The following is a 16,426-nucleotide window of genomic DNA, read 5'->3' on the forward strand; positions in this document are numbered from 1 at the left end:
TGGTCAAGTAATCCTAAAATAAATAAGGACTTAGAGAATTTTTAAAATTAAGCTTGATTTTGTAATATATTCTACAGGAGTTTGTTCCTATTGGAAAATATATTTTTATCAAATGCCCATGGAATTTTTTTTTTTTTTTGAGACAGCATCTTGCTGTGTTGCCCAGGCTGATCTTGAACTCCTGACCTCAAGTGATCTTCCCATCGTGGCTTCCCGAAGTGTTTGGATTATAGGTGTGAGCCACTGTGCCCGCCTGTCCGTGGATTATTAATAACAGATTGGTTAATAAATTAGGCCATGTAAGAATCTCGATAGTTTTCAAAAAGGGAAATTATGTAGGGCACTTACACTATCTACAATACAATAAAATAATACTTAACAAAAAAGAGCTCAAAAACCTAACAAATTAGGAATTTTTAAATACTATTCTGTATAACTGTTGAATGCAAGGAAAAAGCTAAAGAGAGATGGAGAAATTAGTGACTATTTAGCAATTAACAACAATGAGAACACCACAGATCAAAATCCATGGAATATGGCCAAAACCATACTTAGAAGACAGCTCATAGCCCAAAAGAGACAATGCTCAGATTGAGTTTATTCTAACAGTGCCTTGATGGAAACTTCTTAAATGAATAGGTTAAAGATGAAAACTAATATGATCATTATAGCCTTTTATTTATTTATTTTTGAGATGGAGTCTCGCTCTGCCCCCCAGACTGGAGTGCAGTGGTGAGATCTTGGCTCACTGCAACTACCGCCTCCCAGGTTTAAACAATTCTCGTACCTCAGCATCCTGAGTAGCTGAAATGACAGTCGCCTGCCACCAACACCTGGCTGGTCATTATAACTTTTAAAAAGACATTTCAAACCAGGTGTGGTGGCTCACGCTTGTAATCACAGTACTTTGGGAGGCTGAGGCAGGCAGATCTCTTGAGGCCAGGAGTTCGAGACCAGTCCGGCCAACATGGTGAAACCCCGTCTCTACTAAAAATACAAAAATTACCCAGGTGTGGTGGCGCGTGCCTGTAATCCCAGCTACTCAGATGGTTGAGGCAAGAGAATCTGAGGCATGAACCTGGGAGGTGGAGGTTGCAGTAAGCCGAGATTGCGCCAGTGTACTCTAGCCTGGGCGATACAGCGAGACTCTGTCTTTAAAAAAAAAAAAAAAGACATTTCATAAAATCCAATATCTAATTCCTCATACTTTCACAGGATACGAAAAACCACAACAGCTCAAGTCTCTGAAAAGTAAAATAGCAGGCAGATGGGAACTAAAGTCAAAATTTAAGAATTATCAGTACATTTAGTGAGTTTCCTGAGGCTTTTTCCTCCTTTATTTCCCAACTTTCACCCAAGAACAGCTGAGTTCTAGAACTGTACAATAAGCATGAATAACAAAAATCCATGAGAAATGCCATCTCTTTCAGGTCAGAGGATCAGGAAAAGAAGCCCCTCATAGCCAGAATATAAAAGGAGTGTGTTTATTTTTAATTTTTCCTCTGGCCTTCTCCCAAGGCCAGCCTCAGGCATAGAGCTGCACAGCCATGGTGGCCACACAGATGCCCATAATCCCAGGAGAAAACCAGTCTCTCTGGTGAGGAACTGGGAGGAGGGGCTCCTGTGTTCCAAAGAGTACAAGGTTAATCATCATCATTTTTTTCTGTCTTTGCCTTGTGGCTTCACGCCAAGGGCATCCGCAGTCATAAATCTGACTGACAGCATAGTAGACTAAAACTGAGAGAAACATGTTATTTTGGCCAGAGAAACTGGGGGAAAGGGCCCTTAGGAGCTAGAAAGTGGGAGGGCTAGGGTGAGAAATCCCGAAGAGGAGAGAACTGTAGAAGGGGAATCTCATATTTTTGAGGTCAACATAAGTTCTGGGCTCACCTCCAAGTTGCACATGTACAGAATAGGCTCAAAGAGGCGTAACCAAAGTTTTGAGAAGTAAGCTTCATTTAAACCATCACTCAAGTCCTAGACTAACCCCACGAGGAGTACATGTGCTGGACAGATCAGAACACCACAGCAAAGGCTCTGAAAACTAACATTGGAATCACCATCCACAGAGAATGAGACAGGACTTGTTGGACCTGAGTTTATTACCGTCTAAAACACTTTAAAACTGTATATTTTTCCAGAGGTTTTTAACAGGACCAGAACCTCCCAATGTAATATTCTACATATACAAGATAATAATCCAGAATTACTTGACATACAAAGAACCAGAAAAATCTGACCGATTCTCAAGGGAAAAACAACCAAATGCCAATCCTGAGATGTTTTAAATGTTAAACTTATCGAAGAGTTTTAAAGCAACTAGTTAACGTTGAAACATAAGTTGAAGGTGAACACTCTTGAAAGAGTTGAAAGATAGAAGTTACCAGAAAAATAGGAACTAAAAATACCAACCCTATGGAGATAATAGTATTGAAAAAATACTGGATGAAACAAAAATTAACTGGATGTGCTCAATAGTAAACCGAAAGGCTAAGCACAGTGGCTCAGGCCTGTAATAACAACACTGTGGGAGGCTGAGGCAGGAGGATCGCTTGAGGCCAGGAATTCAAGATCAGCCTGAGCAACATAATAAGACCCCATCTCTAAAAAAATAAAATAACCAAAAAAAAAAAAAATAGCTGTGTTTGGCGGTATGTGCCTATAGTCCTAGGTATTTGGGAGGCTGAGGCAAGAGGATCACTTGAACCCAGGAGTTTGAAGTTACAGTGAGCTATAATGATGCCACTGCAGTCCAGCCTAGGCAACACAGCAAGGCTGTGTTGTTTCAAAAATATATATACTAGACTGGAGATGAGGTAAAGTGTCCATGAATGTGAAATTAGATCAGTGGAAATTATTCAATCTGGAGAACAGACAGAAAAGAGATGGGGGATAAAAATACATAACCTTAGGGATCTATGGGACAATTTTTTTTTCAATCCAACATTTGTGTCATTGAAGTCCCAAAAGGAAGAGAAAAATAATGCAGAAAAAAAATTTGAAGAAATAATTGGCTGAAAATTTCCCAAATTTGGTGAAAGACAAATTTGCAGATTCAAGAAGTTCAGTAAATCTCAAGCAGATAAGAAAACCACAGTCAGACACATCATAAAGCAAACTGCTGAAAACAAAAAATAAAGAGCCAGGCACAGTGGTGCATGTCTGTAGGCCCAGCTACTTGGGAGGCTGAGGTGGGAGGATCCCTTGAGCCAAGGAAATTGAAGCCAACCAGGAAAACATAGTGAGACCTCATTTTTTTTTTTTTTTTTTTTTGAGACAGAGTGTCGCCCTGTCGCCCAGGCTGGAGTGCAGTGATACGATCTCGGCTCACTGCAAACTCCACCTCCTGAGTTCAAGCGATTCTCCTGCCTCAGCCTCTCAAGTAACTGGGATTATAGGCGCCCGCCACCATGCCAGGCTAATTTTTTGTATTTTTAGTAGAGATGAGGTTTCACCATGTTGGCCAGGCTGGTTTTGAACTCCTGACCTCAACTGATCTGCCCGCCCTGGCTTCCTAAAGTGCTAGGATTACAGGTGTGAGCCATCATGCCTGGCGGAGACCTCATCTCTTAAAAAACAAAAAACCAAAAATCTTGAAAGCAACCAGAGAAAACCCATTTCATGTCGGGAAATAGCATTTGAATTTGACAAGGCAATGGAGCTATGGAGTGGTTTAGTTTTCACACAAGGTTGCAGTAACAGTAAGTGGCAGAACTAGGATTCAAACCCAGGCAGCCTGGCTTCAGATCATTTACTCTTATTCACTAATATATGCTGCCTTATCAAGAGAACATTTATGCAGTCATTAAAAATGGCAAAATAAAGGGAGAGTTACTGATATAGAAAGATGTCCATGATCTATTAAGTGCAAAGGCAAGATGTAGACTAGTATTATATCATGTCATCCTCTTAAAAAATATAAATATGTAATATTTGTGTGGGGAACAGAAGAATATCACCCAAATGTTAACTGTGTTTATCTGGATGGAGAAACTTGTTAATTATTCATTGCTTATTAGCATATCCTGAGTTTCCTAAAATGATCATGTATAATATTAAAAAGCCAGAAAGCCGGGCACAGTGGCTCACGCCTGTAATCCCAACACTTTGGCAGGCCAGGGTGGGAGGATCTCTTGAGGAGTTCAAGATCAGCCTGGCCAGCAAAGGAAGATCCCATCTTTACAAAAAAATGGTTTAAAAACTAGGCAGGCATGGCGGCACCTGCCTGTAGTCCCAGCTATTTGGGAGGATCGCTTGAGCCCGGGAGGTTGGAGCTACAGATGATCATGCCACTGTACTCCAGCATGGGTGACAGAGTGAGACTGTCAAAACAAATAAATAAATGCTAGAAAACTGTATGTCAGACTAAACTCATTCATGATTTTTCTTTCTTTTTCCTTTTAATTTATAAGGAGAAAACCCAATTCCTGTTTTCTTTAATCAAGGAATGGGAGATTCTACTTTTGAGTTCACTTCCATCCTGAGTTTTGGTGTTCAGTCTTCGTAAGTATCTAAATAGTTAAGAGAACTTTGTAAATGATTGTGAAAATAAGAGTAGGAAACAGTGTAGGCTTCCATCTTTCCTTCCTTTTTTATTTGTAAAATAGTTTATCCCATTTTCTTGTTTCTTTCTCTGTTTGTTTTGTTTATTTGTATTAACAAAATGAAGTGGTTTGATATATTAAAGTAATGTATATTAAGGCGAACTACGCCTCTGAGTAACATTTTTAACCAACAAAAATGCCAATTCTCTGTGGTCCTACAAGAGGACCAAAAATGCCAGTTCTGTCTGGTCCTACAAGAGGACCAGAATTATGAGACTTCATTTAAAATTACATCTAACTTGCCTTGCGACTTTCTGAAATGTCTCAGGTCACTCCATGCCACCACCAGTTCATTTTTTGTGTATGTAAAATTGACGCCTTCTGTCCTACCTCACTCATTAGGTTATTGGAGAGATGTAATATACCCAAATCAGGTATTATTATTTCATTAATACTGAGTATCCAGGGTAGTTTTTCTAGTTGTGATCCCTGTTTATCTATCCCATTGCTACTGAAAATACTTGTTATAAGTGGAAGTTGAGAAAACTGGAAATTATCACTCTAGGTACATGGTATTATCACACATATACACAACACAAACACATACACATATCTGTCAACACAAAAGTACTTCTTTGGTTCTTTTTCCAAGCACCAAAACTCGTTAGGTCAGATTTGTTCCTCTGAATTTTATTCCTTCTGTGTTCAGTCTGTTTTTTAATTAGAACCTGAACCCCTTCTAGCTGTGAGCATTTGCTGCATCTTTTACAGGAAGTGAAGTTATGTTGGTCATTACCGTTTTATAAGAGCTATTTCTCTACCTTTAAAAAATACAGTTCTCCTCTTCCAGCTGAATAAATCTTCGGAGGCTCTAATCTCTAATTTGGCAAAGAGCAGTTTACTTATGTTGAAAGCGGTTAAATTGTTTCTATTGCTCCAGGACTTAATTGGACTTCTTACTAAGTAGGTCCTACTAAGTAACTCCTTTTACTAAATCATACAAATTTTCTTGTTTTATTTATAGGATTAAATATTCAAATAGCATCAAGGAAATGGTTATTCTCTTTGCCACAACAATTTATAGAATTGGATTGAAAGTGCCTCCTGATGAAACGGATCCTCGAGTCCCTATGCTGACCTGGAGCACCTGTGCTTTCACTATCCAGGCAATTGGTAAAGCTCATAAGAAAACTGGTTTGGTGGTTTCAGTGAGACAGAATTAACATTGATCATTCATTCTTAAATTCCTTTTTTCACTGATGGGCCAGAATAATTTGACTTGTATGACGACTATTTGTATTTCAGTGTATTTGTGTGGCTCATACCATTTGGTCTGATAATTTTTTTATATTGATCTCTTTTTAACTATGATTGTCGCCATATGAAACATAAGTTTAAAAAAATATTTTTAAAAAGCTGGGCATGGTGGATTATGCCTGGGAGGCTGACCTTTGGGAGGCAGAGGTGGGAGGATAACCTGAAGCCAGGAGTTTGAGACCAGCCTGGGCAACGTAGCAAGACTGTCTCTACAAAAAATTAGCCAGGCATGGTGGTATGCACCTGTAATCCTAGCTAATCAGGAAGCAGAAGAGGGAAGATCATTTGAGCCCAGGAGTTTGAGGCTTCAGTGAGTCATGGTTACACCACTGCACTCCAGCCTGGGCAACAGAGTGAGACCCGGTCTCTAAAAAGTGTGTGCATGTTCACACACACACACACACACACACACATATATTCCTTTAGTATCTATATTAAAGGAACAGCATGATGTTAAGTTATAGAGGTTCAAGGAAAAAAGACAACTCAGAAATGCTCAGTAATTTTCCTTTCTTTTATCCTTTGAGAGAAGAACTTGAGGGGAAACCAAAGTTACCCAAAAATGAACAGAAAGGGGAAAGGAAGACTGAGGCAGTTTTAGAGATTAGCAGGCAGAAACCAGCTCTAAAGGGAAGCCTACTATCAAATTCTCTGCCATATTGAAAATTTCCCATAGAAAAATGTAGCAGTGAGGGATCACTTAGATTTCTTAAGTTAGTGCACTTGTTCATTATAAGGACAAGGTCCAATATTACATGGAAAAAATTAAGAATGGTGATTCTTCCCTGTCTTTATCCAAGCCAACTTTGATTTCCCTTTCCAATATATATATTTTTGGTAATTGTTTTTAATGGAGTCCATTATATTTTCTTCATTTAAATATATTTTTGTAACAAGACACTTATAATTTGAATTAAATAGCATGAAGCCAAATTTTTCCCAAAACCTTCCTACATAGTATCATTAGTTTCTTAATAGAGTTTAAGAGTCACTTCCAGTGCTTTGGAAAAGGCAGGTTCCAGGCCACGGGCGCCTGCCCTGAGCAGACCCCCTACTGGTGTCCTCAGAGGGCTCCTATGGGTGAGTTCATTGTTTGGCCCAGTGAGCCCCCGCCTACATTGATCTTAGGCACATAGGGCCCATCCCGGCTCTGCCCCTGCTGGGATCCAGTCGCTGCCCCAGGGGGACTGATGGGCAGAGTCGCCCCGTGGCTAGGCCGTGACCATTCCTGTCAGGACCAGACTCTGCGGTTGGGCATCTTGGGTCGAGCCCAGCACCATGCAGGGCCGTGGGAGCTGAGGAAGTGCCGCTCAGGAGCTGGGGTCTCCACTCCACCGTGTGCCCTCCAAGGATACCCGGGGGGCAGTGGGCTGGTGGCTTCCTCCTACTTCCTGTCAGAGTCAAAGCACAAATCCTCAGAGTGGGCTCAGGGGCCGAGGCAGCCCAGGGAAGCTCCAGGTGGGGACTGTGTCTTCCTGGGGTTGGTGCCCTCTGGCCGGGGCCCTTTGCTGGCCTGTGGTCCCTGGATGCTGCTGTGGCGTGGCCTCCCACCTGTCTGCCTGGTGGGGGGAGGTGTGGGGGTGGGGACGTGACTGAATAAAGCCACCGTGGGTGGATGTGCTTGGGGGGAGGGGGGAAGTCACTTCCAAACCTGTTAGACTTAAATTATGGGTATAGGATAATACATCAGTTTATATTTGCTATGATTCAATCAAATGGGATATAGGAAAGGCGAGGTTTATATAAAATAGAATCTGAACAAATGGATAAGAAATGTAAAGCATTCTTCGGAGTCATGACATGTTAAGTCTATTCAGACTTTCAGTGAAGCTATTTCACACTTTCCTATTTTGGGGAAGATAAGCATTAGGAAGTCAAGAATTTCTATTTAGACCTTGAACATTAAAAAGGGGGCATAGTCTGTTATAAAGGAGATAAGAAATTCACTGCTGATGGAGCTGAATCTTTTCATATGTGGTTCTATAATCTAGTAATTGGATTCCATTTGATTAATATCATATTGTGTTCACTATTGTGCTTTTTCCATCAAGCAAGCATAATACTGTACTTTATTCTTAGTACATAAGCAACTAACTTATCTCAGTCCCTGTGGGGATGGAGAGACATGTACAGAATGCACTGGCATAGGATAATAGTTGAGGAATCAAAACAAAGTATCCTTTCAATTACTGTTTATGCAAAGATGAAAAAAAAATGCTTCCACACTCATATCTGCTGCTAAGGATCAGTGAAAATAAGAGTAATTTAGAAATAAATACTATGGACAACAAAACACAAATCCATGGTTTTGGTATTTTCATTTTCTCTTTTTCTTTCTCTTTTTTTTTTTTTTTTTTGAGACAGGGTCTCACTTTGTGGTCCAGGCTGGAGTGCAGTGGCACAGTTACAGCTCACTGCAGCCTTAGCCTCCCCGGGCTCAGCTGATCCTCCCACCTCAGCCTCCCGAGCAGTTGGGATCACAGGCATGCACCACCACAGCTAATTTTTGTATTTTTTGTAGAGACAGGGTGTCTCCATGTTACCCAGGCTGGTCTTGAACTTCTGAGCTCAAGCAGTCTTCCTGCCTCAGTCACCCAAAGTCTGGGGATTACAGGCATGAACCACCGCACCTGGTCTCATTTTCTTTTTTTTCCTATTGATCTTTTCTAATTCTTTTAAAATTGTACCCGAGGTCGGGCGCAGTGGCTCACACCTGTAATCCGAGCACTTTGGGAGGCTGAGGTGGGCGGATCACCTAAGGTCAGAAATTCGAGACCACCGCTAACGTGCTGAAACCCTGTTTCTACTAAAAATACAAAAACTTAGCCAGCGTAGTGGTGCACACCTGTAATCCCAGCTACTCAGGAAGCTGAGGCAGGAGAATCGCTTGAATCCAGAAGGTGGAGGTTGCAGTGAGCCGAGATCGCGCCGTTGCACTCCAGCTTGGGCAACAAGAGCGAAACTCTGTCTCAAAAAAAAAAAAAAAAATTGTGCCCAAAAGAGCAAGAAGTTATTTATGTCTGCCTTACGTATTATTTTTAAACAGAATAGGCTATAATTACATATATAAATTACTTATTTTAGAATTTTTTGCATAAAAAAGATGCTGAAATGAGAAGAAACAATCCAGGCTGCTTTTTTCCCCCCAAGCATTCTTTATAAGATTGCTGCAGGGACTTTATTTTTTATGCTAGTAATTTGTAAATGATATGCATTTGATTCTCTAATATTCTCTCACTCAAAAATTGGAAAATTTTAGCAAAGACTTAAAACACAAGACTTTGAAGGGGAAAAATGCAAATCATCTCATCAAAAATATAATTAAGGAACATTTGATAAAAAGTACAGTATATAATTATGGCACTATTCAGGATTTATTATTTTTATGTTTTTTTAATTCTTTGAGAAAACCTGTTGGGAGATGAAGGAAAACCTTTGTTTGGAGCACTTCAAAATAGGCAGGTATGTATATTCCAACAAGGTACATGTAACTCATGGCATGTTGTTTTTTTTCCCCCCACAGTTTATTATTAAAAAAAAAAAAAATCTTTACTCCTTTTCTGTAAAAATTAGCAGAATTCTATAGGGGAGAAAAGGAGCTGCCTCAGTCTTATAGGAAACTGAGTAGTGCATGCACTTTACAGAGCTTACTCAATCTCAGAGGTTAAGTGTAATTCATACGGAGATTTCATGTGATGATTACTTTTTCTCCCTTTGTTACACTTCAAAATCCTGATGTTTTCTATATTTTTCCTTCTCAATAATTTTGCACCATTATATAACATTGAGTATTAATGCTGACTTATCTCTGGATGCATCATCATACTGAATTCAAAAATAAAATTAAGCCATGACTCCTTGATGGGCAGATACTGACACTACTGTAGGACTCTACTCCTGCCCCAGGCCTAAACCTTTTAACATAGTGATCCCTGGAAAACGGTACTAAAGAAATACGCGGAGTAGCCCTGGGGAAACAAAAGGGGTAACTGAGGTTGCCATCCCTTGCTTCCCATTTCTCTCTTATTTTTCTGACACCTGGCACAGAAGACTAGAAGACTTTTGGTCCACAGTGTGCTCAGCTCTGGGGAAGATGAATACTTTTTACATGAGAATTAAAATAATTATAGCTTTAATACCACTTTTTTATCAGAAAATCTGTTAGAAATTTAGCAAGGCCATAAAACCTTGTACAGGTATTAAGAATATCGTAATTTATTTGCAATGATATAAGGTATATAATGAGTCTGCAGCTAATTCCGACAAACTAGAGTTGGTTTTTACCAAACTCTTAAGTGAATGAGTTAGTTCTCTCATCTTTCCTCATCTTTTTATCTTCCCTCTCTTTTACAATCTAGCATAATGGTCTGAAAGCATTAATGCAGTTTGCAGTTGCACAGAGGATTACCTGTCCTCAGGTCTTGATACAGAAACATCTACTTCGTCTTCTATCAGGTAGAGTCTTCTATGAACTATTATTATGTATTGTATTATTTTTATGTCTTTTTCTATTGCATTTCTGGCAGTGTATTTCATTAGGAAACAACACATGCTACAATAATTTTGAGCTCTCAGTAATGAAATTTTACCACCTACAGAAGTCATGCAAAAAAACAGATAAACACGTAGCTGCCTCTGTAAAACTTGTGATCTTATTATTATTATTATTTTTGAGAGGGAGTTTCGCTCTTGTTACTGAGGCTGGAGAGCAATGGCGCGATCTCAGCTCACTGCAACCTCCACCTCACGTGTTCAAGTGATTCACCTTTCCTTCCTCAGCTCTCTGAGTAGCTGGGATTACAGGCGTCCACAACCATGCCCAGCCAATTTTTGTATTTTTTTTTTTTTTTTTTTTTTTTTTTTTTTTTTAGCAGAGATGGAGTTTCACCATGTTGGCCAGACTGGTCTTGAATTCGTGTCCTCTGGTGATTCGCCTGCCTCCACCTCTCAAAGTGCTGGGATTACAGGTGTGAGCCACCACTCCCGGCCTTCATGACCTTATTTTTAAAATCTGTATTTTCCAAATATTTTCAACTTATGTTTCTTCTACCTACCTAGGTTATTGAACCAATGTCTACAACAACTAACATCCATGTATCCCCAATCCAATTAGAAAAGGGAGAAATGATGTGGATAGATCATTTTAAAATATGTTTAATTTTGTTTGTGGGTCAAATTCTTATGAAATAATGGAAATGCTACATTCAGTAATCTCAGAACTCAGTTCCATGCCCATTTCTTTGACAGGCTGGCTATAACAGCTAATCTTCTCAGATTCTGACAAGTTAGAAATTTACTAAGAGCTCATATGGTGATCTCAATTAGTATAAAAATAAAGTGAAAGATAAGTCATTACATAGCATTAGAATGATTTTGCTTTCCTTTTGGTTATCTGCATTTCCATCTGGGCATTTGAAGTCTACTGTAAGCTCCTCTGTACCCAAAGAGACCAGCCTTAAAGAGAGTTGTTTGTAAATCTATTTGTTCATAAGTCCCAATTGTCGTGAGTAGGGTAGTTTCAGCATGCACTTCCCAGATATATTTCTGACAAATAAGAGTTATTCAGATTTTTAAGCTTTAAAGCCAGGCATAATTTTCTTGTAGCTAAACTAGCAGACATTTTTTTTCCCCAGCAAAATAGACCTACTTCTTTACCTTGAAAATCTATTGAAGCCAATAGTGTTTTTCCTTGTCAATCCCCACAAGCTTCTTAGGGAGCTCTTCCGAGCAGCTTTCTGCACATCCTGTTGATGTGGAGATTCCACACCTCCTCCCAAGGCTGCCACTCAAGTTTTGTTAGAACTTCTGCCATGCTTAGCTTTTATATTTTCAAATTGACTTCCAGGTGTCTCCTGAATTGGCTTCATGCTAATAGAAATCTAATGTTGATACCGTTCCCCTAGTCACACACATAAAAGTTTTCCCTTCTTTCACTTACTTTTTTCTCTTCTTGGTCAGTTGCACAGGCCCAGAACCTTCCATATGTCACATGTGCCTGTCTTTGTTTTTAGGACCTCTTTCTGTTGAACAGTTTATCCTATTTGCGTATCACTATTTTGTTTTTGTATTTTACTTTTTTGGTATCTCTTTCATTTCAGTCATTATTTAGATACTTACTAATTCTTCCAAATAGTTTCACTGTTTTTGCACTTATTATACATTATGGGATTTACAATGTTTAAAACAGCTTTTTGCCCAGCATGGTAGCACATACCTATAATCCCAGCTACTCAGGAGCCTGAGGGGTCGGATCCCTTAAGCCCAGGAGTTTGACACCAGTGTAGGCAGTATAGTGAGACTTTGTCTTAAAAAAAGCACCAAACGAGACTAACATTATCACAGATGGGAGAGACTAAAATGATGGTGTATAATCTCTAATTAGCAATACTGGAGGAATTTCTGTAGTATAGCTTTATGCCTATGTATTAAAAGTTTTTCATATGAACATTTATTAGAGGAGCATTTTTATTTGTAAGATGTTAGGGCTATCAGATATGTTCCTTGCCATTTTAATGCTTATGATTGAATTAAAGAAGCAGAACCTCTCTAAAAACAAACATAAAATAGCCAAATGCCAGATATGTGCTTCACTAATACACACTTCAAAAATTGAGACAAGTGGCTGGGTGCGGCAGATCACGAGGTCAGGAGATCGAGACCATCCTGGCTAACACGGTGAAACCCCGTCTCTACTAAAAATACAAAAAATTAGCCAGGTGAGGTGGCGGGCGCCTGTAGTCCCAGCTACTTGGGAGGCTGAGGCAGGAGAATGGCGTGAACCCAGGAGGTAGAGCTTACAATGAGCCGAGATCACGCCACTGCACTCCAGCCTGGGTGACAGAACGAGACTCCATCTTAAAAAAGGAAAAAAAAAAAAAAAAATTGAGACAAGGAAGAAATCACTTTGGGACTCTGCTGTTATCTCCTCTAACAGGGTAGGATTTGAATTGAGCCTTGAAGGGAGTACACACAATAGATAAATTGAGAGGAACAGAAGCTGCATTCCAAAAGACACAGGGTGCATTTGAACAAACACTGAGGAGGTAGGAAAGTATGTGATATGTTCAGGTAGACAGGTTTGATAGGAGTAATGGCATCTACAGATAGAGAAGCGTGAAGTTTTTTTTAAATAAAATTACAGTGACTTAAATGCTCCAGCCATAAGTTTGAACTTTATTCTTTAGGTAATTAGAATTTTTTGAAATGTTTTGGACAATGGTATTCTGAGCTTAATTTGATATTGAATAGGTTGGATTGAAGGAGGGAAAAATTAGAGGTAACATATGCATCTGAATGTGGTAGCAGGAATTAGGGAAGACATTGGTGTGGGCTGGGTCAGGGGCAAGATTTTGAACTAAAATGAATAGCAAAAAAATTGAGAGAAATAAGGAAGTTCAGAATAGGAGCTGTTTTCTACGTAAAGTGGTGAGTATTGTTTTAGTATGTTGATTGCTGCAATAGCAGTAGGACAGGTCGGGTGCAATGGCTTACACCTGTAATCCCAGAACTTTAGGAAGCCAAGGTGAGCAGATCAGTTGAGCTCAGGAGTTCGAGACCAGCCTGGGCAACATGGTGAAACTCCGTCTCCACAAAAAACTTAGTAGGGTGTGGTGGTGCACACCTGCAGTCCTGGCTACTCGGGAGGCTGAGTCAGGAGTGTCACTTGCACCCAGGTCAAGGTTGCAGTAAGCCGTGATCGTACTGTGCACTCCAGCCTGGGCAACAGAGAGAGACTTTATCTCTAAATGGATGGATTGATGGATAGATATATAGGACATACAATGCTCACTGCCATGTGCTATGCCTTGTACTAGAATTTTTAAATAAAATCTCATTTCTAGTCACCATCCTTCAAGGAAATTATTCTCCCGATTTACAATGAGAAAACTGAGGCACAGGGAAGTTACATGACTTGCCCATGGTAATAAAACTAATAAGAAGTAGAACTAATATTTAAACCCAGACCTGACCATAAAGCCCATTATTTTCCCACTGTATCATGTAAACTTTGCCGAGGTGTTTAATTGTGCATAAAGGCTTGGCTTAACCCATAGATAAAATGAAAATATGCTTACCAAAATTGACTTTTGATTTCAAAAGAATTTTAAATATTTTTAGCAATCAGGAAAAGAAAAGTCATTTTAAAACTGCCTGTAAGAAAAATTTGATGACACAAAGAGTATTCTTTTGGCTGAAAAGATGATGGAAATTAGGACAAGGGATCAGGAATGATTTAAATATTTTGAGTAAGCTGTAACATTGAGGAAAAAAATAAGACAGGTAGTATCATAGACATGCTAACTGAAATATCAGAAATATTACTAAAAGATAATTTGAGGAGATGGGACCTAGAAACAGCAAATAACTTGTCGAAGTCACATAGCTAGTTAACGTCAGAGCCCTGTGATCACTTTAGTTTGTTTTATGTAGCCAGTAGTAATAACTTTTATTGAGGGGTTACATATGCCAAGCTTGGACAAGTGCTTTAAATTCATATGTTGGCCTGGAGCGTGGCTCACACCTGTAATCCCAGCACTTTGAGAAGCCGAGGCAGGTGGACCTCTTAAGGCCAGGAGTTCAAGACCAGCCTGGCCAACGTGGCAAAATAAAAAATAAAAATAAAAAATAAAAAAATTAGCTGGGCATTGTGGCAGGTGCTTGTAATTTCAGCTACTTGGGAGGCTGAGGCAGGAGGATTGCTTGAACCTAAGAGGCGGAGGTTGTAGTGAGCCGAGATCATACCCCTATACTCCAGCCTAGGGAACAGAGTGAGATTCCATCTCAAAATAAAATACACAAATAATAAATTAATATGTTAATGAACCTCCCAACAAACTTGTATATACTGCGTGTAAACTTAAGAGAACTTAAGTCACCTGTCACTTGCCTATGACCAATAGTCACAACGAGTACTGGAAGCCGTTTTAGTCTGACTTCAAAGCCCCTGATCTTAACCTTTATGCTTTTTGTTTAGAATCTCGGGATTTGCGGTTAAGAAATTGATCTAGTCACATGGCCAGGCATAGTGGCTCATGCTTGTAATGCCAGTACTTTGGGGGACTGAGGCAGGTAGATCACCTGAGGTCAGAAGTTCGAGCCTGGTCAACATTGTGAAACCCTGTCTCTACTAAAAAAAAAAAAAAAAAATAGAAACAATTGGTCGGGCACGGTGGCTCATGCCTATAATCCCAGCATTTTGGGAGGCCGAGGCGGGTGGATCACTTGAGGAAGGGAGTCCAAGACCAGCGTGACCAACATGGAAAAACGCCGTCTCTACTAAAAATACAAAAAATTAGCCGGGCATGGTGCCAAGTGCCTGTGGTCCCAGCTACTCGGGAGGCTGAGGCAGGAGAATTGCTTGAACCCGGGAGGCGGAGGTTCCAGTAAGCCAAGATTGTACCACTGCACTCCAGCCTGGTGATAAAGCGAGACTCCATCTCAAAAAAAAAAAAAAAAAAAGGCATGGTGGCACATGCCTGCAATCCCAGCTACTCGGGAGGCTGAGACACAAGAATCGCTTGAACCTGGGAGGCGGAAGTTACAGTGAGCCGACATCATGCCACTGCACTCCTGCCTGGGTGAGAGAGCAAGACTCCATCTCAAAAAAAAGAAAAAAAAAAGAAAGAAATTTAGTCTGAGGAGTCTTCTCTTCCTCATTTTTAAAAATAACAGCTTTATTTATGTAATGTTGAATCTTCTGAGCCAGAGTTCAGAACCAATACCTAGACCTACAGTAATTCATTCCCTCATTTTTATATAAACAAAACCATTCCTCTTGTCCTGACTTCTCAATTTCACTTCTTTGCCACTCTTGCTCTCACTTTTGGAATTACAGCTTTTCCTTAGGCATGGACCAGATTGGAAAGATAGTAGCTTTTGAGTCATTTGCATTTCCTCCAGATGACCAATCTACATAAACCATTATCTTAATTTTGTTCAGGAGGATCTTCTCCATCCTTATTTCACCTACTCTGTTTTGCATGTTCTTTCCACTCCACAACCCCAATTTTGTTCACATATTATGTATCACAGAACACTTAGAAATGGAAGTCAGAGAAAACAAGTGATAGAGGTGACATTGTATAAAAGTAACTCTTCTCATTCATTCAACAAATATTTCTTTAACAATCTCTATATTTCAGTTGTCCTATTTCATGTGCCTTTTCCACCTAGATTTTACCTTTCAATGCTTAAACTGTATCCAAGTCTTTCTAGCAGCCTTTTCTCAGTTCAGTTTGTCTCATTATAGTTTCCATATCTCAAAGGTGTGACTTATTAGTTTCTGTGTTTTATAACCCTGTTACATGTTTGGTTTAGGTGTTTTTAGCTTGCATTTTATTTAACTACATTGCTATCTTACTGAATTACATTAACTTTTTGTTTGTTTTAGTTGTTCTTCCTAACCTAAAATCAGAAGATACACCATGCCTTCTGTCTATAGATCTGTTTCATGTTTTGGTAAGTGTTCAGTAATTTTGTTTAAGTCACTCATGTTGATAATTTCTTGTACTTTCCTCATTCAAATTAATGCTCTTTGTTCAAGATTATAAATTATTGGTGTTTAA

The 16,426-nt window shown here is 39.5% G+C and overlaps 1 protein-coding gene across 1 annotated transcript in view; it reads left to right on the forward strand.

The window, feature by feature from the left end:
* Positions 1-16,426, forward strand: part of UBR1 (ubiquitin protein ligase E3 component n-recognin 1) — a 160,279-nt gene that overhangs the window by 111,207 nt on the left and 32,646 nt on the right. The window contains exons 34-38 of the mRNA XM_011989223.1: positions 4,413-4,503; positions 5,569-5,717; positions 9,268-9,323; positions 10,220-10,316; positions 16,252-16,319. Coding sequence (XP_011844613.1) covers positions 4,413-4,503; positions 5,569-5,717; positions 9,268-9,323; positions 10,220-10,316; positions 16,252-16,319 — 461 coding nt within the window. The remainder of the gene's footprint in view (positions 1-4,412; positions 4,504-5,568; positions 5,718-9,267; positions 9,324-10,219; positions 10,317-16,251; positions 16,320-16,426) is intronic.

The sequence above is a fragment of the Mandrillus leucophaeus genome, unplaced genomic scaffold, assembly GCF_000951045.1.
Source record: "Mandrillus leucophaeus isolate KB7577 unplaced genomic scaffold, Mleu.le_1.0 Scaffold35, whole genome shotgun sequence".
NCBI classification, from domain to species: Eukaryota; Metazoa; Chordata; class Mammalia; order Primates; family Cercopithecidae; genus Mandrillus; species Mandrillus leucophaeus.